The sequence below is a fragment of the Alosa alosa genome, chromosome 19, assembly GCF_017589495.1.
Source record: "Alosa alosa isolate M-15738 ecotype Scorff River chromosome 19, AALO_Geno_1.1, whole genome shotgun sequence".
Taxonomy (NCBI): Eukaryota; Metazoa; Chordata; class Actinopteri; order Clupeiformes; family Clupeidae; genus Alosa; species Alosa alosa.
Window position 1 is genome coordinate 19,534,077 of NC_063207.1, and position 24,925 is coordinate 19,559,001.

The following is a 24,925-nucleotide window of genomic DNA, read 5'->3' on the forward strand; positions in this document are numbered from 1 at the left end:
ATCTCAAGATGGCTCAGCTTTTATCTGCTGGCTCCTGTTTCATCCATCCTCCTCTCTCGAAGGTTGTTTTTAGGGCGTGTACATTCACATGCAGTAGTCTAAAGTTGCGGTTACAATACTGCACAGTCATGAACTGCTTCAGCAATCGCTACATTTAAATGATTTCATATCAATTCACACACATTTTTAATTAAGTCTTGTCATGCAGTGAGCTGTTTTACAGTGACTGCTTCTGTGGCTGTATATTAGCATTGCCTACCTACCTTACTCTTTTTTTAGATCCCCTTTCCTTGTCAGTGATCACAGAATCCAAAGCAGTATTTACCTCAGATATTCCTTCCATGCACTAGAGGGGCCCAAGCCGAGTGTGTTCTTACCTCAACCAGTGTGTTTACTCTTATGGGTTTGCTGAGTTTGTCACGCCGAGCTGTGTTAAACCACATCTGTACGGCTTGCAAATGAGCAGGAGAGAAGAGAGCGGGAGAGAAGAGAGGCCAGGATCTGCAGGACAGATTAGCTCGTTCTACCTGTAAACCGCTTGTTTAACAGCTGGCCTTGAATGTAGGGCTTTCTTGATTTTCCCCAAGCAAACAGAGGCAGTGTGCTCTCTCTCTCTCTCTCTCTCTCTCTCTCTCTCTCTCTCTCTCTCTCTCTCTCTCTCTCTCTCTCTGAGGCGGCGTCGCTCGCCCGGTGACAGAGCTTCCGTCTGGAGCGAGATAACGTGAAGTGTGACTCCTGAGGTGGCTGCAGTGGATTCCTCCTGTCAGAGCAGTCTTGCAGTGGCTTCTCTTAAAAACGGCACTTTTGCTCATAAAGCTATTTCCTATCAGCACCGCAGACAAATAGTCCTTCCCCTCTTGTCTCTGTGATAAGTCGCTAAGATTTGGGTACATATGGACCCTTTCAAGAGAGTTCCATTATCAGCATCATAGTTGGCCCCACAAGACTTCCGTTTTAACATTCCATATGTTATCTTAATGCAGAGGAAGTAGATTGGGGCCCAAATAGAACGTTCAAGCATTGTTTTTGTTTTTATTGTTGAAAGGGTCTATTGAGCCTGTTCACTGGTTCAGCCCAGTCGGACACCCTCTTTTCCCCATCCATCAGAAATAGTTTAAAATAGCCCAAGTCATTTCTGTGAGAAGCCAAAGGCTCTTTGACTAGAAAACAGCTTAATGGAGTCTTCAGTATGGCCTCAGAGGATGCTGAGTGGACATTTCACTGTTTCCTCATCCATCAGTCAGTATAGCCAGACTCTCAGAACAGAGGAGAGATGTTTTGTGGATGGTACAGTACATAGATAGTGACAATGCATGACTTTACCAGCCAATTTAGATAAAGACTAGTATGGCAGTCCATGATGGAAATGTTTTACTGCCATTTACAGGGGGAAAAAAAGACTCAGGATATTACATGGATGTTATTCCTTGATATGAGGTAGCCGAAGACACTGCACACAACCGTGACTTCATTATCGCTGTTCTGGAATAGAGCTATGCTCTCCCAATGCAATTTTCACTCATGCCATATTGTCAGACACTCCATTGTGATTTCTCCAGCAATAAGGTCAAAAGAACTTTTTCTCTTTTTCTTCTAACTTCCCTCTAGTCATTTGGAAATTGCTTTTTTTTTCCCTCTCATACTTTTTTTCGAGATTACTGTTCCCCCTTGATTTACAGTCAATGTGAGACAGATAAGAATTAATTAGTAAAATGCTCTCTATATAGATCAAGCGTTCTTTCGCCAAGTCAGAGTGCCGACCTTGGTTTTGCGTACATTATTGATGGCGCTAATCTGGAACAGGCTGCGTAATTAAAAGACAGAGTGGAATGGAATATTAACAAAGCTAAATGATGTACCAGTGTTTCTGGCGTCGTGGCAGCGTCGCTAGCGATGTGGCTTTTGTAATTAGAGCCGCGGTCTGTGATGTTTACGCGGCCACTCGGTCCTGTCTCTTGTTCCGCCAGGTGCCAATGCTGCCTGCGGGGGACGGCCAGGCTCAGGGGCAGGTCCTGGCCACAGGGGTGCGGTGGGGGCAGACGCCCGTCAACCAGTCCACGCCGTGGGAGACAGACGAGCCCCCAGCCAAACAGATGCGAGATAAGGACCTCACAGGTACGTCACGCACATGCACACATACACATGCACATATACACATGCACACGCACACATATGCACACACACATTTGCACACACACACACACACACACATGCACACACACACATATGCACACACATATGCATGCACACACACACACACACACACACACACACATGCACACGCACCCATGCACACACACACACATGCACACTCACATGCACACACACACACACACACACACACACACGTTCAAAGTTCAAGATGGCTCTTAGCTACTGTATGGCATATGGCTTGAAGTATTAGAGCACTTGCGAGCTGTTTTTGTAAGTGTAGATTTTTTTTATGTGGCCATATCTGCAGCTTTTTCTACCTTTCACCCAAGTGTATGAATGTTCACTCATACAGTAGTCAGTCATAGTCATATGATGACATTAACTGCAATGTGTTTGCAATGATGGCCCTGTAGCCTGAACAGGCACATCTACAGTTTACTGTCAGCTCGACAGCCTGGGCCCCTGTCTGGCAATGAATGTGTCGTGTCATTCCTTGTGCATTGTCATTAATTGTTTGACATTGAAAACTAAATAATTTCTGCTATTTTGCGTTGTACAGAGGAAAGCATTTTTGGCCATAAAAAAGCAGGGCCAAGAGTTCAATATGGCTGCTTGTTGATATGAATAATTAGCTTTCCCTCCGTGATTCAGCCCAATTCCCATTATGAGGCACTCCTCAGTAATGATTCCTCAGCTCCGTACATTCCTACAGAGCCCCCCCCCACCACCACCACCACCACCACCAATCACACACACAGACATACACTCAGAGAGAAATACGCACACATACAGACAGAGACAAATACACACACACAAACATACACTCAGAGAGAAATACGCAAACATACAGACAGATACACACACACACATACACACACACACACACACACACACACAGACAGACTCACCCACGGCACTCACTAGCATTTGCAAATGAACTCAGACAAAGTGCTGGGCTAACATTACTGGTTCACTGCATCTGTACGCCGCAGTTGATTTCGATGAAGACCTTTAGGGTCGACCACATCTCCTGCAATACATCCACACAGTCGGGTGTTATTTTTAGATCAACGGGCATGGTGAGCCGTGCCGGGCTCTGGAGCGCATGTGATGTGATGGAGTAGAAATGGAGAGTTATGTTGAGGAAGTGCAAATACAAGGGCAAGTATGCATAATGTATGGGCTCAGACATTACTGCACTGAATGGGCTGTTATTGAGCTTTTATCTGGACAGTTAGTCACAGGGTGTGACTCTGGTCGGACACTGTGGTAATGCTAACCCCCACCCCCCTTTCTCTTCTCCGACCTCCCGCAGGGTCCCGATGGCCTCCAGTGGTCACTCAGTCCAGCCTCCTGGCCCACTCCTATGGGATGCCCCAGGCGCCAGCCTACAGCCAGTGTGTGACGGTGCAGGCGCCCATCATCGGCGTGACCCCCACGCTGCCCAACCCGGTGCCCCCACCTCACCCGCTCATGAGCGCCCACTACCAGCTGCCCCAGCAGCCGGCCCAGCCCCTGGCCACCATGGTGCTCAACATGCACAACCAGCCGCTGGGCGTGGCCGGCCTGCCGCCCATCACCATGTCCCCCATGACGGGCGTCTGCCAGGTGGCCCACCCCGTCCACACCGTGGTGGGCAACGGCCACATGCACAACCCCATGGTGCCGCCGACGTCCTGCTTGCCCACTGCTGCCGCCACCACCGCCCCTCCGCTGACCAATGGCCAGGCAGCGCATCTGCAGCCCCCCGGCCCGGCCATGCCACCCGCTGTCGCCGCCGCCGCGGCCGAGGGGACTAACGGCCTGCAGATGCTCAGAACTGTAGGGATGGGGAAGTATGAGTTCACCGACCCCTGGCATCCCAAAGGTAAGTCCCGTTCAAAAACAAAAACAAAAAAACATTGCCAAACATATGGTGATACTACTCTGCTGACTCTAAGGTTTTGAAAATGTATTTTCTTAAGTTCTAAGCATTCTTCTTCTCTGAAAAAAGAGTAATATTTTCTCTCATAGTTTCCAGCAAGTTCTCATTTTCTGTCTGTCTAATTCTTTTCACTCCCACTCTCTCTCTCTCTCCTCACTTTCTTTTTTTCCTCCTCTTGTTTCCTACATCTCTCCTTGTCTCTTTCTCTTTTCCCTCTCTCTCTCCCTCTCTATCTCTGTATCATTCTCACTCTCTTGCCTCTGTCTCTTTCTCTCTCTGTATCTGTCTCTCTCTCTCTCTCTCTCTCGCTCGCTCGCTCCCTCTCCCCTTCTGCCTTCTCCACTGATGGTCTAAAACACATTTATTATGTTCCCAACTTTCACCTTCAATAAAAATACTCATCCGTCTGCCCCGCCATGTGGACAAGTGCCTAGTGGATTGGTTCATTTTTTTGTTTGTTTTTCCATTTTTTTTCCTCCTGGTAAAGGCTCATGATAACTTTATGAAGTTTGGAGGTTAGGTGCGCTGACACTTTTTTACAATTTGCTCGAGAATATATGAAAAAGCTAATAAAGTGCTGCGTTGCACTCTGAATGTGATTTGCAGTTATGAGATTTGCGTGGGTAAGTGCATGTCTGGTGTGCTGCGGTTCTAATTTGAAGTGGCATCACAAAAGCCACATGTTACTCCGGAGAGCCTGTCATTTAGCCACGCACAAAAGAAGAGTCAAATTGACAGTCCCCAGAAGAGTCAGAGACATACACACACACACACACACACACACACACACACACACACACACACACACACACACGCACACTCACAGAGAAAATCACACAATTTTATTTTGTTCCAAAAGCTGCTGCTGAGTCCCGTCTAGGTGCGGTATGAGAACCACCAAGCGAGCGCCAAGTCCCCGGTCTCCCGTTCACCCTGCTCCTCTCAGGGATACATGTACACCCCGGCTACCTTCTCTCCTGGGTTTCCACAGGCACCAGACTGCCTATTTACAAAGATTAGAGCTTTTTAAAAATGTGTATTGTGCTGTAGACATTGTGCACCTTTTTAAATAACAAAAGCTGTCTCCTCATTGTCATTGCCTCTTTTGCCTTATGACTACTAGTTGCCATTAATAACGGTAATAACATATGAAGGAGTCATGTTGAAAGAGTGTTATTTTCCTCAAGTGTAAACCCCCAAAAGCCATTTCCATGCCTACTTTATACACATAAAACACAGGGTCACACAGTAAGCATATGCTCAGATATATGTAAATATCTGTTGTATAGCAATGATGGCAATTCACATGAAAAAGAATTATGGGTTTGTGCTTTGCCTCTTGGCTTTTCTGAAGTCAGGTATTCAATCATGTCCCCCGAAATATTCCAAATAAAAATGAGTTGGTTCTGCAAGCACCACAGGGAAGATTGCATTGTGTATGTTTTTTTGTCGGCAGCAGAAATCCCTCAAATATTCCGTCAAGCTACAGGCAAAGAATCTGTTCCACTGCCTCTCGCTTAAATTGCATGTCATGTTGCATCACCAGAAATATTAATCTTCTATGAGAGAAGGAACATGCAAACTGCTGCACCAGCTCTCTTCGCCAGTTAGCATCTTGTAATTGAGATTGCAAAGTCCATTCATAAAACTCCCCACAGAGCATGTTTGCTCAGGCAAGGTCACCCATCTCGACAGCCCCCAAAACCTTAGGAAAACATTTAGGCACACCTTGATTAACACTGGTTCCCCAGCGCCTTCGTTGCATGGAGTTCAAATAATTCTTCCAATTTATGCATATTTTTATGCCGGACTTACTTTGTTTTAATCTGACTCACGTATTATTACTCTTACTCATTTTAAGTTTAATTGGGACTTGCATACAGTATAATTAAACTGGTACAGCAGCTAATAAAAATAGATAAAAGATGGCAAGGCTTTGTGAGCCCCTAAGATATTAATGAAAGTGGCCTGTGGCCAGCCCGCTGTGCTACCTCCGCCCCGTACATAGCGAGCGGCCCTCTGACACCGGCATCATTATTTCCCCTGTAATTAATATAGAGAAAGCAGCCACCTCATTAATTTTGATAATTCACCATCCGCCTCCTTCATGGAGGCTCGTCTGCTTTTCATTAATGATTTCCTCTTCTAACGCGACACAGTCAAACCTCTGACAGGTCCATCTTGCTGCAAATTATCATAACCAAGTAGCCCGAGTCGCTCCCGCAGAAATAGCCACGTTCCCTCCCAAGCTCGTCGCCCGGGACTGAGTGAGCCATTTAGAATTCAGGCTGTCCTCCCCTTCCCCACCCCTCCCCAGCCCCTTTCCTTTCTGTTCGAGAACAAGAGAGACGTCAGTCACAGAGTGACCGGCGCTCTCCTGGCAGAGGAGTGATTAGCGCGACTGGTGGCGGGGAGATTGGAGTGGATTAGCGCTCTAAAAGCACCTGAGGACACACTGGACATTTGCCTTCTGATGACAGCAGATGTTGTTTTTCAACACGCCATGGCAAACAGCAGCTCCCCACAACCACCCTCACCCCCACCTCCTATTACACAAGGAGTGACATTAAATTGACTTTTCCTTTTGCTGAATCGAGAGATATGATTGCTGAACTGTGACCCAGAAGTGATTCATATTCAAATGCCTCGGCTGTCAGTGGCTCAGTGGGTTTTGAAAGATTGTACCATGTTTTATTCCCCTCGTTCAAGTGGTTCATTTAACATCAGAATTTCTGCTTCAAAAGCCTAAATCCATGTTTTCCATCTGACATGATAAGATTAATGTGTTGGTCAGCGCTAGAGCAGCCTATGCTGAAATGTGTAGTTTTAAATCAATTTTCTAAGCATTTGGATGTAGGTCAGCAGCTGTCAAAAGACCACCAATGGCTGCGCAGCTTGGACCTGGCCCTGAATGTATGGAGTTGATAGTGCCAAGGGGACATGCCTCTCATCTGAGAAGATTTAATGGTTCAACATGGGACTTGCTTATTCAACATTCTTCTCAAAGAGTTTGTAGCTGAAGGCGGCCAAAGCTTGGCGCCAACAGCACGCCACAGTCAGCAGCAAGTGCGGTGATAAAGAGCTCAGTTGAAAAGTTATTTCGATATTTGGACTGTAGTTTCTGTGCAGCTCACACAAATTATACACAGTTCGTGTTTGGAGTGCATCTCCTGCCTGAGAAGCAATGGGAAGGCTGGAATTTGCCCAATTTTGCTGTTCTCCATTAGCATAATTTAGTAGAGGACTTCCTTTTCTGAATTGTCATGACATCCTTTTGTAAAATGTACATTTGCCTTCATATACTGTAATCCTCAACTGATCTGGCATGTAATCTTTCAGCAAGGATCATCTGGATGAAAACATGCCGATTTGTTAATGCAGCTCCAAGCACTCCAACTGCCATCACAGACTATCAAAATCTGACATGGAGGATTCTTGTTTAGTTTGGCAAGTCTCACTTCAAATACTGTCTATTAAATCCTGACCTTATGGTCGGCTCACATCCAAACTGGTGACACATTGTTCATTTTGTTTCATCAAAGAGAAACTAAAAACCACAACCAGAAAAAATAAAAACAGAAAGGTTAAAAAACAAACTGATTGTACGAGACCTTGCTCAGTGCCGAATCTTCCACTTGAACATTTCCCTGCTGACTACTATTACATTTCAAGGGAAGCACAAATACAGTTGCTAGATTTTATTTGTTGACCTTGGAGGGAAGATATAAAAGCTTGCGTCTCTTCACAAAGCACTCTGGATAATGGCATTGTTAAAGCCTGATTGCTATTATCCATTATAGTTTCAAGTCCATCTGTGTTTTAATTGAAGCAGAGCGACATGAATGGTCTCTTTCAGTGGTCTGTGGACCCGATTGTCTGCGGAGCAACTTTGTATGCATTTATTCTGACCTTATCCCTTTGTGAGCCCACCCTAGTCAGGGTGCTATTGAGAACTTTTCATCTCATATCTGCACTTGCATTGTTATCGATTCACAGCTCCTTTGTGTCAAAACAAGAAAAAAAAAATCCACTGGTTTCATGAGCCTCGGTGCTTTCTTGTACAGAAGCCTCTGTAGGCTGTTGTAGGCTGTTCTTAGGATGATCCAAGGCGGTCTTAAAGCGCCGTTTGGGGAAACTCTGTGTTTGCTCAGATTCGCACCAACAATACAAAGCCAGGGAACGGCAGTAAAATTCCCTTCACTCTCTTCCTGGAATTATCTCGGATTTGGGGCTGCCAGCGTTTCAGAATGTTGTAATAACGAGCTTAGGCATATTTGTAGAGGCTGAGCATATTCCTTCATTCTCAGCCTCACTAAAGTGTCCACCTGTGCCATGTCTTGCCGGGTCCTCCTCCTGAGAACACTGACCCACTTAAAGTAAATTGAGAATAATTAGCTGCCATGGCGCATGGTAAAATCTGGGAGAGCATTTCAGTGAACAGCGCTCACATTAATGCATATAAATGGCTTTCAGGAGCACTACTTGGTAATACGTGCCTTAAGATAACCCAGCAGATGTAATATCCGGCAATGGTCTGTCACCACTCGGGGAAGCGGCGGCCAACAAGAGAACCAAGGTTCTCGTACCTGGGTCTTGCCATTATAATTCATCAGCGCTGGCATGCGTCCAAGCGCCGTGCAATTTCAGGTCACATTAGAGATGCTCTAGCACAGTCTAAAGAGGCCATCTCGGAGGAGACCGTCCTTCTCTGCTCCAAGAGCCCATTTGCAGCCCATTCATTTGCCACAGCCGCCCATTCACAAGCTAAGGGGCCTTTTCCTGTTATATATGGTGGCAGCTTGGACGTATCATGGCTCAGTCATACGTGTCCGTGTGTCAACACAGCGAAGGGTCGAGGCCAGACGAGCCCTAAGAATGTCAGAGCATGAAGAGCAGCCGGGAGCGTCGTCACCATTACAGTTTGAAGAACTCATTGTAATTTTAGAACAGGGACGTACGTTTTTAAAATTCTAGCAGGGTGTTTAATTGGCGCCTGGAACAGTTCCTCGTTATGGTTATCTTAAAAGACACTCAGACAAGGGCCTGTGTGCGGAGAGCGTTGTCCACGTGAAACAACAGAGAGGATAAAGACCATCCGTCTGGCATCATCAAGGCCTGCACTTCAGGCTGCCGACACATATCCACTGTATCACATCATAAATTCAACACTTTCGGCTTCTGGAAAGTAATACAGTGCATAAATGTTTTATCGTTCAGACAGCATACTTGACGACATTCCGGTGTTCTCTTTATTTGATTTTCCAAACCGATACAACCGTCTAGACCCTTTCAAGAGAGTTCCATTATCAGCATCATAGTTGGCCCCACAAGACTTCCGTTTTAACATTCCATATGTTATCTTAATGCAGAGGAAGTAGATTGGGAACCAAATAGAACGTTCAAGCATTGTTTTTGTTTTTATTGTTGAAAGGGTCTATAGAGATATTAGTTATGTACTATTCACTTCGTCCTGAAAGTGGTGACTTGTGTCATACAGGTTTTCACCATGTTTCACAAAAGGGTCACAGCAAGCTACAGTATTCAGACAGTCAGCTGTGGTTGGCTGTGCGGTTGGCTGTGCGGTTGGCTGTGCGGTTGGCTGTGCGGTTAGCGCTGCCTCTCGTCTGACCCTGGACCATTCCACTGTTGATTTGAATTCCCTTCCTGCATGTATTCTCATTATTTCACCCATACATTATACATCACTACTGAGTTGGAGTTATCAGCTGCATGTTTATATCAACATATTTACAGAGACAGTGTCGGCCTGTATTCCTCAACTTTCCTTATGCTATTCTCTCACAATGGCTGTGTCTACAGGATCTCTATGCTACACAGTTCCTTAAGACATTTAGACATATTATATTCTCCTTCATTTTTATACAAGCATTATTATTATTATTATTATTATTAAATGCCGTTTTTGTCTTTCTGCCTATCGTTTACTTGTTTTCCTTCCTTTCCCATTGTCTTCTTTCTTTCTGTCTTTCTTTCTTTCTTTCTTTACTTCTTCCTTTCTTTTTACCTCCTCTTTCTTTCCTACTTTCTTACAGTCTTTCCTTCCTTCTTTCTTTCTCTCTTTCTCTAATTCTCCTTCAAGGCTTAATGAAAATCAGTTTTTTTTTTTTCTACTCTGTCACTGTGAATTCACCGAAATAAGAATGTTGCTCTCTTCTGTTTTCTCCATGTTTCTCTTCTTGTTTCTTTTCCGTTCTACAGAGATGTTGAAGGAACTGAACCAGCAGCGGCGAGCGAAAGAGTTTACAGACCTGAAAATAATTGTTGAAGGCAAAGAGTTTGAAGTCCACCAAAATGTTCTAGCTTCCTGCAGCTTATATTTCAAGGACATGGTTAAAAGGTTTGCTTTTCCTCCAGCTGTTGATCTGATCTGTTCTTTTTGTAGGGTGCATTTGTGTCGCTTCTTTTCCCTTCCCCTCTCTCTTGCAGGTGTGAAGAAAGAGGTGCCTACCACAGGGCCAGTAGCCATTCCCTCTATCACTCAAATGAATGTATTTCTCTTTGGGGGAAAAAAGGTCAACACTTATCCTACCCTTTCATCTCCTTAAACTAAATGAGCAAATTTACATTTTAATGGGCAAAAAGTTCCATGACTGGGTTTTTTTTTTTTTCTTTTCGTTTTATTTTTTTTTTTATATTATTCTAAATGTCAGAAGCAAATAGTAGAAAATATTAGCGAGGCAACTGGCATTTCTAATCAGTTCATCTCCCGGGCATTTCCTTTTTTTCCATATGTTCCTGTGCAAGTGGTAACATGCCAAATACATTATACAGTGCACATGAAATCTCAATTGAGAAAGCCACTCACACACACACACACACACACACACACACACCGATCACCCTAGTTTTTTAGCCCATGCAGCAGCATAACTCTGGGAGCAACACAGATGTCCTTTGTGCACTCCCCGCGTGCTCTGGAGGTGTAGCATCGCGTCGGTGGTCTGGCCGGGCCGAGTGCTGTAGAGATGGATGACTGCCCTTAGTTTGACCCTCTCTGTGCTACTGTCAGACCTCTAGCCCCCTCGCCTGGTGCCTCCCACTCCAACCCCCCAACCCCACCACTCTCCCAACACACCTTTGCTTTTCTCAGATCGCCTGACGGCCCGCCAGCGTATTGCGCCGGGCATTCCAGCCACACCCAGAGCCACCACCAGCCCCTCGGTTGCACATCAGATTTTTTTTTTTCTTTTCTTTTTCTTTTTCTTATTCCCTACATCCTCTGCCATTGTGTTTGCACCTCCTCTAGCCTCCCCATGCATCTCCAGCCCCCCTCCCGCGCCTCCTTGCCTCCCTCCTGCCCACCTGCCCCAAGAGCCAAAATTAGAGCATCACAGCCTGCCGACATCTGACAAGTCCCTCAGGTGTGGATCAGGTGCATGTCGCTTGAACTCTCTGGGAAGTTGCCCGATGTCCTGAAGCAATGCCAGACACACGCACAGCGTGAAAAGGTCTCGGATCTTTGGGTCTGGCGGGAAAAGGGGGAGCGGCGCGGAGCTTTCATTAATTTATAGAGCCAGTGATCGGTGTCTGTGTTTGGAGAGGGACATCTTTAAAGCTGCCCTAGTCTGGTCCCGGGTATTTTCAGGAGGGAATTTGAGCCACATCTCACTTGTATTATTAAATTACAGCTTCTGTCTGAACAGATAATTTAGTGCCTTTTCTCCCTTGTTCATTTTCTTTACAGAACTGTTACTTCTTTACTCTACGTTTTTCTATGAGTTTCTATCCTTTGTTTATTGATGTTTTTTGCACTTACTGTTTGCCTCTATAGTCTGGGATTAGTAGAGTATCAATGGTTACTGACAATCCTTTGATCCCTGTTAAGCATTCCATAATCCTGTAAAGGAAGAGAAAAATATTTTTCAAGTCACAAAACACACTTTTGCCTGCTGTTAATGTACTCCAGTATCAGCAATGGAGTCCACGGACATCTAATATATCACACGCCAAGAGTCCCGCGCCAGCGAGAACAGATTTTTTGGGGGGATTGGAACTCTGCCTCCACCTGATTGTAAATTTGGCTTCAGCTCCTCAGCACTAGGCTATCTGGGGAAGTGGCGGCAATGAAAACGGCATTAGGGCTCGTAACATTGAGTGCGGATCTGACACGGGCGTCAGTGGAGCAAGAAATGTGCTGATGCCCCTCTCAATGCTATCAGAGTCCCCCGCGCTCTTGCAAAGGTGAACAGGACAGGCTGCTGAAGCTGCGGCTCTCGGACGAGGGCTGGGGCTGGGGGCTCGGGGCTGAGGCCTGCTGTGTGTGTGAGCACGCTCTGTCCTCTCTCCTCTTCCCTGCTGTTCAAACTCTCCATCATTTCCCTGGCTAGGGAGTATGCACTTTGCGAGGCTGTGAAAGGCAATCCTGTTTTTTTAACGTCCAAATCCAAGTCCCTGCCATTCACCGGTCACAGGGAGCTCAGGGCTCAGATCCCAGATTATTGTATGTGGTCTCTCACAGCTTCCTTTCTACCGCCCTTTACAAACACACACACACACACACACACACACACACACACACACACACACACACACACACACACACACACACACACACACGCGCGCACGCACGCACGCACACACTCTGCAACTAAGCTTTCATCAATGCTCACAGCATTCTGTTCTGGATCTTTTTTTTTTTTCAGAACCAAAATCCTATGAAACTTGTGTTGTGCTGCCCTAATCTTTAAAGCCAGGATGAGTGTATCTAGGTTTATCTTATCACATAGGCACAGGGAACACTGGTCAATGCAAGACACTGTCAAAGATACACAGGCATATTTTTTGTCTGTGGAAATGTCAACCATTGCCTGAATTTGCCCATGTTCCATTTCAGGTCATGTATTTTGCTGAGATTGATATATTTTTTGTCATTGCTTTTGAAAAGACCCCATTTGTCCCACATGTCAAATCTGAACAAATCATTGATGTTCCAGAAGATACTTTCATTCGGCTGTAATCGAAATTTAATATCAGAGATGGCTGACAGACCTTTTAAGGGGGTTAGCATAAATGGGGCTAGGGGTTTAAAGAGAATTCTCTTGCCTTTTTTAACGTGTTATCTATCTTTCATTTGACGCGGAAGCTCACATTTAAAGCTATCTAATAATCTGCCAAAGGCTCTCGCTGCTCCATACTTTTTCATACAGAGCCCACCACATGCATCAATCTCCCTCTCTCTTGTTAACACTCTCTCTCCTCTTTCTCTTTCCTGCCCTCCCTCCATCCCTCCCTCCATCTCTCCCATAAACATACACAAGCATAGACATGCACATAGACATGCCCTTACACAGCAGCATGGAAAAAGCCCATTCTAAAGCAATATGATGTTGTGGGGGGTTTTAATATACAGTAAGCCACTTGCATCAGAATTTCATCTCTCCCAGGAGACCTCGCTGTCGAACACATAGTCTGTCTGTCTGCCCCTTTCTGCCTAGTAGCTGATGTACCACACACACACACACACACAGACATTGAAAGATTTACTGCTGCCAGTCCCATATAACTCCAGTGTGTTTGTGTGTGTGTGTGTGTGTGTGTGTGTGTGTGTGCGTGCATGCGTGTGTGTGTGTGTAGATTTCATTGGAATTTGACGGGGAAAGAGCACACACACACACACCATCCCCCCACAGTCTCCTTGTACCCCTTGTACTCACATCCAGTTGCCTTTGCAGCACAAATCCCAAGGCACACAAATCAAACACCTTGGCTGGCCACATATGTTTTGTTTTTCATACACCCTGTGCATGTTTGTGTGTGTGTGCTCGTGTGTGTGTATGTGTGTGTGTGTGTGGGGGTGGGGGTGGGGGGTTGCACACAAACACCTTAGCTGGCCACAAATGGTTCTTTCATACACCCTGTGCCTGTTTGCTCATTCAAGGAAACATCAATAGAATCAGACCAAAGGTGCCCACACACAGCCAACAAAAAGCAAACAGGTTCTCTCTTAACACTCTGCTTCACCTGTTCCTCTGAACTAGTACAGTGGGATGCACTCAAGTGGCTAGGCAATCGTCCGTGAATTTTGCTGTCTTTTTGTTTGGCACTGTCTATTCCCCAATCAGTGCTGAGATCAGAGGAAGGGGACGATGGCATCCTAATTTATGCATGTTTATAAATAGAGTATATGTCATGTGCATGCATTGCAAATATATAGAGAGGGCTATTGGGAAAGAGGAGATTAGAGTCTCACCACTTTCCACTGTCAGATTAATTCCCTGAAACAAACGTAGAATTAATCTCTTCTGTGCCAACTGGCTTCTTTCTATTCTTTCCTCACTTTGCCAGTATAATCAAGATAATGGCTCCAGCGGCAGAGAGTGGAGAGGGGCATTTCGATAACCGCCTTTTTTTTTTCTTCTAGTCCGAAACCAGGCTTGCAATCAAATGCAAAAGGACTGCTTGCCGCCTTAAAAAAAAGATTTGTCAAAGCATAAGTGTCTATAGAGAGAGAAAGAGAGAGTGTGTCTGTCCCTGTGAAATCAGTTTGAGATAACTAAATGATTGGAGGCAAGTGCTGATGGGTTTTTGTTTTTTGGTTATTTTTTGAAGGTCTCTTATTATTTTCTTTATTTCTTCTGTTTTTCTTCTTACACACTTTCCCTCTCACATCCCCCTTTCTAATGGTGGATTTACTTTTGCCTTTCGTTGGTTAATACCTCAACTGCCACTTCAGCCCCAGTTTCAACTGACAGTAATAAACATTGGATTTTTGTTTTTCTTTTCAGGAGTAACACACTTGATTTTTCAGCCCCTTCCAGAGAATTCCACCATCAATTCATAGTCTCTTGCCTTTACCTTCTCCCCCCCTAGTCAGACTTAACACATCAACTAATACATCAGTTTGTATGCAGGCCATGGTGACGTATTCCGTTTCGTTTGGCTTTGTTTGTTATTTTTGTTGTTTCGGCAGCAGCTGAAGGGTGCTTTTGTTTAGTCAGACTATACCCAGGTCCCAGTCATGGAACGGCCCCCGCCCAGAGAAGAGTGGCTGCTGGCTACCTGTGGCAGTGCTGGTGTTCTCTCTTCCCCCATCCTCCCCTCCCCTCTTCCCCCTTTTCCTTCTTTCCCATCGATCTAATCACTCTGTCCATCATCCAGACATCCGCCTGTTCATCTGTCTGTGTCTATATGCTAAATTACGCTTTTCAACTACACTATGTTTCCAAACGGTTGGAATGCAAAACAAAAAACAAAAAACACACACACATGCACACACGCACACACGCACGCACGCAGACACACACGCACGCACGCACGCACGCACGCACACACACAGACACACACACACATACTCATACATACAGACACAAAAACACAAGCCACCATTTTCCAAACCATGGGCTCGGTGCTGCTGTTTGTTGGGGTCCATTGCAAATGGAGAGGGTGTAGAAAATGGAGGCAGGAAACATGAGGGCTATTTGCTTGTCAGTGCCTTGCGGGCGCGAGACCATTGCTCAGTGGGTCTGCGCTTTCCCATTACCACCACGTCCTTTCATTAGAGAGTTATCAGCCGCAGTGACTGAATGGGGAGGCATCATGGAGGCGCCTGGCACAGAGAAGCCCTCCCATGTAATGGAGGGTTGGAGGCCCACTGTAGCCCCCATAAGACCCACACACCGCTCAAAAAACACCCCCCTCCCTGCCTTCAACCCCCTCCCCCATACACACACATACACACACACACACACTACCCCCACCCCCCTCAACTTCCGAAAAGAAAACAATAGAAGCCACCAATCACCAGCGTTGCCACCTCAACAAGCTGCTAGGCGGCGGCAGGAGAGGAAAAATGTGGCTGGCTCTCTGCCCTCTCTCCCAGAACGAGACATGGCTCTCTGCTCCAGACTGCTCCACTCCTGGATGAATTTTAATGTGTGCTGTGCATGATGATGTAAAACTGCAGGACCCCCCCCCACCCCACTCCCTTAAGCACAGACTGGGAGATGCAGTTCTCTCCAGTCAGAGACAGTCTCCACAGATTAGTGAGAGAAAAGAGACAATAAGCAGTGTGCAATGTTGGATGTGAAATTAAACATCATCCAGCAGATTGGGTCCTTGCAGCATGCTGTGTCTTAATGATCATATTGTGATTTCCTGCCCTCCCTTCTCACCCAACCCACCGTCACCCCATACACACACACACACACACACACACACACATACACACACACCTTAGCACCAGCTGTGTTGATGGCTAAAGTTGAGCAGGCGAGCGTGGCGTGGCGTGGCGGGTCAGCAGTGTGGTCTGACCGCGGCGTCTCCGCTGTGCCGCAGGTTGTCGGGGGAGAGTCGGAGCGGCGAGAAGCTGCGGCTCATCATGAGCAACATCAGCGCCGACGTGCTGGAGCTGCTGCTGGAGTTCGTGTACACGGGCTCGCTCATCATCCACTCGGCCAACGCCAAGACCCTCCTGGAGGCCGCCAACAAGTTCCAGTTCAACACCTTCTGCAAAGTCTGCGTCTCCTTCCTAGGTAAGCAGCCCCCGCCATGCTCTAAGGTGTGTGTGTGTGTGTGTGTGTATGGGGGCGGCGGTTATTTTGGAGACCTGTCTTACTCAAGTAAGCCTCCAGAGGTGTGTGTGGTATGTGTGTGTGTGTGTGTGTGTGGGGGGGGGGTATTCTGGAATAAGCCTCCAGAGGTATGTGTGGTGTGGTGTCACTTGCAGCTTAGACAGAGCAAATCTCTGCTTTTCGCTCCCAATGCCTCCGATTCTTGCCTCAGCACGCCAGTCTGGCCTGAGTTGTTGTCTAGGTGATCGGTAAGAGTCCCAGCAGTGCTTGACACATCTCCTCCTCTCTCTCCTCTCTTCCCCCTCTCTATCATTCTTCCTCTTTCCCCCTTATCTCTCTCTCTTCTTATCACTCCCCATTCTCCCTCACTCTCCCACATTCTCTCTCTCTCTCTCTCTCTCTCTCTCTCTCTCTCTCTCTCTCTCTCTCTCTCTCTTTCTCTCTTTCTCTCTCTCTGGCATCAGTGGTGCACCAGAGCTGATTAATAGACGTCCAGCACAGGACACTCCAGTGTAAACAGGAGACCATGATTAATGCACTTATTAATGCCGCTCTGCTCCAGCCATGGCTTTTTCCACGGCGCCGGACCTGGAGATTAGTCCAGAGAGTGTCGTTTGGCCGTGTCAGGGGACCCCTAACCCCCCCCCACCCCCCACTGATGATTTGTGTCCGTGATCCTGAGAAGATAAAAGTCCGCTGATCATAACAGCTTAAGGGGGGGAAACTACACAGGCTCCCTCCGCCACTGCCTGCTACTCAGGGCTAGCCAAGCGCCACAGCACGCACCTGCCTGCAATATACATTTTTCAACAAGCCCGGCGCCTTTCAAAGACCGGCTGTGGTGGTGGTGGTGGTGGCGCGAAGGCTGCCGTGTCATTTCCACAGGCCCAGCCATTGTTTATGCATGGCCCCCTGTCACATGTCGAGGAGCCGGGTCCCTCGCTTTTAATGAAGCCTTAACAACCCAGCGCCACAGAAAGGTTCTGCTCATTCGCCACCAAATGTCACCGTATACGCGTGCCACCATACGTGTGCACCGAGACAGCGGCGCGGTTGAAAGCACTTCACCTTCCTTGTGCCCTGGAGCCGCACATTTCTGACAAAGGGAGAGCGAGAGTGAGAAAGAGAGAGAGACGAAGAGAGAGGAGAGGAGATCAGGCAGAAGCCAGTGAATGGAAGTTGACGTGCCTTTTTGTGAAATCTGTTCACCACTTCAAAAAGATCCCTCAGCCTCGCTTCTGACCGCTGAGTTTGGGGTTTGTCTTCCAGTATTCCTGTCAGTTCCCACCTCTGGGAACTGCCATTTAATAATCCATGAACGCCTCACTTGGTATGAAATGACATTTATTCCTTTAGGGATCCTCTGCTGCCGTGTGACCAGCTCAATATATGCGAGCATAAGATAAGAAGCTGAGAGGTGTCAGAGCGACTTGCATCGTCTCCACTTCGTGGGCAATTAGCATAGATATTTAACATCTCCAGTAAATATCTGAGGACGTAGCTTCACACCATAGCAGTGATGTGTTGGACTGCTTTCAGGGATTTACTCTCCCACTTTGGTGGAAGTGAGCGAAAGGAAACGGATCTCTCATGCTGATCTATAGTGGAGCACTGTGCCCAAATAACCATTGCCTTTTAAAAGCCTTATTAAAGTTAATAAGAACTCCCCCCCCCGGCTATTTACCAAGCCAAGCCACCGTCTTGGCACCAGTGTGTTCCGGTGTAATGTATGCGGAGCCCTCAGACAAAACAGCTCATTTAACAGCAGTTGGATAGACCAAGTGGAACATATATGAGCTGCCTTTGCAAAAATTACCAGTCATTAACACTGGGAAATGAAATTGGTGCAGGGATGATAGTGTAATGATCTTGATAATCTCTCTCATTGCCTAATCGTACATGTACACATAGTATAGATTCAGTTTTTTTGTGTTTGTGCACGCATGCAGCATGTAGTCTACTACAAGAACATGCTCAAATGCACAAATGTCTGTCTATTGGTATCATGTTTATTCTTACTTTATGGATCGTCTGGCTTGATCTACAGTAGCAATGGAGTGAATGGAAGCACATGATTCCATTTGAATGTTACAGTGTACACATGTTTCTTTAAGAGCAGCACAGAGGCTGGGAGATCTCTGAGATTCAAAGCTATTGGTTTTGGGAGTTATTTAGCTGACCTTTCTGTGCCATGAAAAAGGTCTGTATCTGTCTATACTGATCAAAGGGACCCCCAAGCAGACCTCTCCTGTGTCCAATCGATTTGCCCTCTCAGTTCTCTCCCCCCACCACCACCACCACCACCGCCCCCTCTGCCCCCTCTACCAGCTGTTTGAGATATTGTGCTCCAGCGCAAGCCACCCAGATAAATTTAATCCACCACAACACAACCACAACACACTCTCTGATTGTTAATGCTTTATGTGTTCGGTTTGTCCTTGCGCGTGTGTGTTTATCTGTCCGTGTGTCTGTGTGTGTGTGTGTGTGTGTGTGTGTGTGTGTGCGTGCATGTGTCTGTGTGTGTGGGGGTGGTGTGTCCATGTGTCTTCTGTCTATCAGAGAAGCAGCTGACGGCCAGTAACTGCCTTGGCGTGCTAGCCATGGCTGAGGCCATGCAGTGCACTGAGCTCCACAACATGGCCAAGGCCTTCGCCCTTCAGAACTTCCCCGAGGTGGCCAGCCAGGATGAGATCCTCAGCGTCTCCAAAGATGACCTGGTCAGCTACATGTCCAACGACAGCCTCAACACAAAGGCCGAGGAGCTGGTCTACGAGACAGTCATCAAGTGGATCAGGAAGGACCCCAGCAGCCGAGTCCAGGTAAAGCCCCCAGCCCATCCAACCCCACCCACCCTACCCCCTGCTGTGCACTCTGGGTAAAAACTCAGTTACTTCCATCAGTACACTGCTAGTGTGCACTATATACTTAAAGTAAGTATTTGAAGAGTGCAAATTGCTGGTTTGAGATACAGCCCATGTTGACTGCGTCTCCACCATCTCCGTGGGCCTCTTTAGTTGATGCCTGTCACACAATCCTGACATTTCATTTCACTCTGATGAAGCCACTGCATCAAATGAGGCACAGATGGAAGGGGTCGTAAAAACTAAACAGGCTAGATTAAAAAAGATGAACTGAAATGGAATCAAAAACCCGAAGGGTGTTACTCTATGTGAGCATGTTAGACTGTTTCAATCTGTTTTAGACAGTTTTTATCTGTCTTGATGAAAATGAATTTCATGTTGTGTTTATGGGCAAGATGTTTTTGACATCGATATTAATATCCGCCTGTTGGAGTATGTGTGTATGTTCTGCATGTCAGAGTCGAGTAAATTCAGCCGTTTAACAGCTCCAGAGACACATAAAGGAAGAGAAGCTTAACCGAATCGAGGCTTCTCTGTGACGGCTGAAAGAAACAATGCACACATATGTCACTCGTTTAGTCCAAGCACTCGGTGAATGCTTTGAGACTTGAGCTATCCGTCGCGCACTCTGACCTCCGTGTCCTTCAGACAAGAGATCGTTTCAGAATGGAAATGCCTGTACTTTCTGCCTATCCAGCTGTTACTGATCCAGACCCGTAGCAGTTACAGATCTCTGCATGTTTACTGCCTTCATTTATTTGTATGTGGTGTATTATATAATTGCCTTTTGGGAATGATCCACTAATTGTGTGATTCTTTTTCTCAGCCAGAGCCTGTCATAGCTGCTAGGGACCCCATATGGATTTTGATTTGAGTGCAATTTCAGATCCCTGTTGGCCTTGCAACATAGATAAAAGCCAGTGACCTTGTTATCACAGAACATAATTGTGTTATCATTTTCTTACCATATGATTAGGTCACAGTGCCCAGTTGGACAGATTCCACATTGACTTATTAGCTGCTTTTAGCTTGTGAGACACATGGGCTTGTAAATATTCCATGTGCTTTGGCAGAAGAATGACAGAGTACAATGTGGCAGGTCTACAGTGTCTCATATCGAATATATGGCAGTAAAAAAACTAGTTTTCCCCAAAGAACTGTTTCAATTGTGCTTGCTCATTTGAAAGAGGGAAGCCATTCTCCTAAGGTGTGTGGATGATAAATATGTGAACATTTTGAGTATCTTTTTATTGTTTACAGTGTGTTTTTTTATTATTATTTAATTGGTGTGAGATCTAAAGTACAGAATTTCCTCTTCTCCCCTAAGGGGTAGGCTTGAAGTCTCATTCCTTTTCATCAGTGAGAAGAAATTACTACAAACAGACCAACTCTCAAGGAGCGCAAGGCACATTCTCATATTCCCCGTAGTCCTCCATTTTCTGACAACACCTTTTAACAGGCGTGTGTGTGGCTTGAGACGACAGCAGACTCGGACAACATTCACATGATTTTCCTAAGATTCTCCTCACAACAACAAACGGCTCCTCGGCAAGTGACTCAGCAACCCCACAGATCCTCCGGCAGAAGGCTGTTAGCTGGCGGCGAATGCACAAGAGGATACTCATTGCTTTTCTTTTGATTCTTTCCCCGTCTGTTTTCCTCCAGCCCCCAACCCCCTCCACCCCTACCCCCTCCCCCGCTCCCCCCTCCGCGTCTCGCCAGTGTGTACACATACCAGGGCTGAGGCGAGCCAGTCGAGGAGTTCTGAGGGGCAAGCAGGAATGTACACCAGGTCTTTTCTTTCCCCCCCAAAGCCAGCAGCTTTAGCAGACACCTTATCTCAAACATCAGGACTCTGGCTGAAATTTTCTATCCCGCTCAGTCAGGGAATATAGGAAGGGAATAGAAAGAAAAAAAAACCTCCAGCGCTCACTTCTGAAATCCTCATTGTTTAAAGACTAAACTGGGTATTCTTTCAGCATTTCAGTTTTCTGTGGCCTATGGTGACAAATGCAAGATTTTCATGAGCATGTCTGTGGCAGAAGCGAATCCATTTGCAACGATTTTATGATTTTTTTTTTATTTTGTTATGTGCATATGATTGAAAATATTTTTTCTTATCATCAGTGCAATCAGAATTTACTAGATTCCAGATTAAATCAGCGTTTTGCCAAGCAATTTGTTCATTCCTGCTGTGGCTGATTGTATAAGTACATCCAAAAAGTTATGGAAATTAAGCTACTGTGGATGTGCCGGGAACACAAAATGGGTTTTAAAACTGCACACAAACTCTGAAGCACCATTTTGTGTAATGCCTTCTAACATGTAATTTCAGAGCGGTAGCACGTACGAGTGCGGTCACTTGGGACAAGTTGTGCCTCCCCCTCGGTTTGAGCAGGCCGGCATGTTTTGTTTTTTATTTACTGCTGCTGAAAAGCCACTGGACTGCGGAGGTCAGCGCGCGGAGGTTGATTGGGCGGTGCAGGTGCAGAGGTGAAAGCGAAAATAGAACCCGGCCAGAGTTTGCGCAGCAGTTCCAGTCGAGTCAAAACAGGGGTCCGTCGCAATGGCCACCTCTGTTCTATGACCGCTCCGACAATAAATCTACCTCAATATCCACCAGTGGTCTTCCTGGAATAGGCTCGGGGAGCACTGAATCAAAAGCCAGTGACTTCTGAGGGTCAAAGAGGGCAGGCGCGCTCTGTTGGCCGCAGAGGCTCGTGTCAAGTGAAATATACAGCAGCCGGAGTCTTGGAGCGACCAGGAGGCCAAGGCTGGCTCCCCCCTGAAGCCCCTCTGCTATGGGTGGCGCAGTCTTGGACAACGTGCAGGAAAGGGGAAAAGCAAGCGGGTGGAATTTCCAGCCGAAGGATAAGGAAGAAAACAATCCACACACAAGCCCCTTCACACAGTTGTACAAACCATTTGTTCCTCCAGGGCATGAACCATACCATTAATGTTGCCCTTTGGAGTACAGAGAGGGAAAAAAAAGTTGGCTGTTTTGCTCACGTTATTTGCCCTGTGTTTGTTTCTCGCATTCCCTGCATTTGCTTCAACACAACTCTGCCAATTATCTCGCTCCATTTTTCTGACACTGCGTCAAAACGGACAGTGTGCCATGCGTACATATGTCTCCATGTCGGAGGCCTCACGCGATTCAGCCGCACCTGTCAATCACACGCTGCAGCGAGGGGAGAAGGCGGGGAGTGGTGCGAGCCAATAGAGCGCGTTGTTTGGAGAGTGCGAAACTATGCTGTGAAACAAGCTCAGATGGCATGAAAGAGAGGCAATGGAGATTGATGCAGTGACCTTATGTTTATTTGGCCCAAGACGGACTCCATTGAAAAAAAGCGCGCAAGAGGAAATCAATCTGAATTCGGCTGAAAATGAGCTGGGCTCGGCGGCAGCAGTCCCGTGGGGCCCACAGCCTATGAAATCACAAATCCAGCGTGGCACTGATGCAGAACTGTGAGGAAAAGCACTCTCTCTTTCTCTCCCTCTCTCTCTTTCTGTTCATTTATTTCTTTATTTATTTTCTTTTTTCCCTTGTTAGGTTTCTCTCTGTCGCTTCTTGGTTTCTCTCTCTCTGTCTCGCTCCACTTTTGGTTTGTATTCCAGGTTTCAGACCATCTCAGTCCAATTTGATGGAGTAGGTAGATACATACAGTAAGTCGGGACGGGAGTCTTTGTTTACCCTGCCAGACTTCTTTGGTGTGCTGTGTTCAGGCTGAGTGTATTATGCAGACTTCTGCTGTACGTCAAAGGCAGGAAATGGGAACTATATATGAAAAAGCACAATGCACTCAGAAACACGGCTTCTTCTCTGATGAAGCTCGGCCTACTTCAAAGGCTGGTTGTTATCTTATTATGATGTGTAATCATCAGATAAGACCAGGCAATAAATGAAAGATTGGGACTGTAATCACAGAAAGAGAGAGAGAGGTTGAACTTCTGATTAATAACAGAAAAAGAAATGTGGTTGCAGGTAGAAAGAGTCTGATTGGGCGGTTGCTCTGATCAAGTCGTTCCTGTGAGGATGTCACGCCACAAGCAAGTTGTGGATGACATTTTGTTTGTTATATCTGAAGAATGAGATGATGATGATTGGCAAATTGGTCTGCCTTAAAATCCACATCTGATCAAAGCCCAAGCATTTATTTATTCAGCTTTCATAGCATTAGAAGACATCCCATCTGCATGAATAATGTATAGTGTTAGATTTTATCCAATCAGATGGGATCAAACTGATTGGATTTGAGGATTTCTATTCAGTGCATTGCATCTCTTATCGGAGGGAGGATTGAGGGGGTTCTTTGTACAAGGATGGCACGGCAAATTCTTTATTTTATTATTTTTTTGTGTGTGTTGGATAATGTGTGTTTTTCATTGGCCTGAAAGCCATTACTATAGGCCAGCCAGAGTAGAGGAGGTTCACAAACGGAATGCATTGGTGGCAGTGTTGAAAGTGAGGCAGGCTTATTATGGTACACCTGTCATTATGCTGAGGACCACTGATGGCTCTCGCAGCTCAGATGTGTGTGCATTTGACTGCTGTTTTGTTAAACCCCCTGCGGCATCTGGCTCCTCATTCACCTGGCTTGTTTTAAGACAGCTCTCAGTCTGGGGCTGCTGTCTCCTGCATCTCCTTATAGCTCTGTGCCAGTCTGCCTCGGCTCTCTCCCTCTGATTGATTTACTTCTCCCTCCATACCTCCTCTCTTTAGAGACAATTATTTGCCTCTGACCTCAGCATAGAACCTGATTTACCATTAGATGCAATCAGCAGCGACGGCAAGTTCGGCCACAGGACTTCTCTCTTTCGCTGCAGGTCATTTTTCAATGGGGAGGCAGGCACCCATGTTTAATATGAATCAAGCATATCCCCACACAATATGTTCAATACCGCGCTGACAGCGGTCGGCGTGCTAAGCTCCCCGTCTCTGCGGCGCGCTGTTGAAGTGCAGACGCGGGCTTTCTATCACAGCGAGAGGCCCGTGCATCGGCGACCATGCTTCATCTGTCTCCTTTTCAGCAGCTCCGTGGTACCCATCAATCAAGCTGTAGCCAAGGAGACAGCTCAGCACTAGCGTCTGCTAGAATTAGCATGTTTGGACGAGTTTGCGAGCGTTTCCGATAGGCGGGTGCACAGCGTTGATCATCTCCCACCCCTCATGCTGCTGCCTGAAAAAAAGAACACCCCCACCCTTGTTTATTCCATTATTACCCCTGCTTAAATTATATTAAAATGTATTTACATATTCTGGATCAAATCTGTAGTTTTCAGTGATTTCTAATAAAATGAAATGGGAGCTCAGCAAGCGTGTCTGGCCATAAAACAGGACAAACAATAGCACAGTGTCAGGAGGCTTTTCCATGAACAAAAAGCCATGAACTGCTCATTATATGGCTTGATTTAAGGTTCTGCAACTAACTGCAGTAATTGGCCGCTCTCAGATT

General features: G+C 46.4%; 1 protein-coding gene across 1 annotated transcript in view; it reads left to right on the forward strand.

Moving 5' to 3' along the window:
- LOC125284520 (kelch-like protein 29) overlaps window positions 1-24,925 on the forward strand; it is a 77,663-nt gene that overhangs the window by 30,401 nt on the left and 22,337 nt on the right. Inside the window, exons 4-8 of the mRNA XM_048228494.1 lie at window positions 1,968-2,115; window positions 3,470-4,021; window positions 10,298-10,436; window positions 16,373-16,569; window positions 19,168-19,427. Of these exons, the coding sequence (XP_048084451.1) occupies window positions 1,968-2,115; window positions 3,470-4,021; window positions 10,298-10,436; window positions 16,373-16,569; window positions 19,168-19,427 (1,296 nt within the window). The remainder of the gene's footprint in view (window positions 1-1,967; window positions 2,116-3,469; window positions 4,022-10,297; window positions 10,437-16,372; window positions 16,570-19,167; window positions 19,428-24,925) is intronic.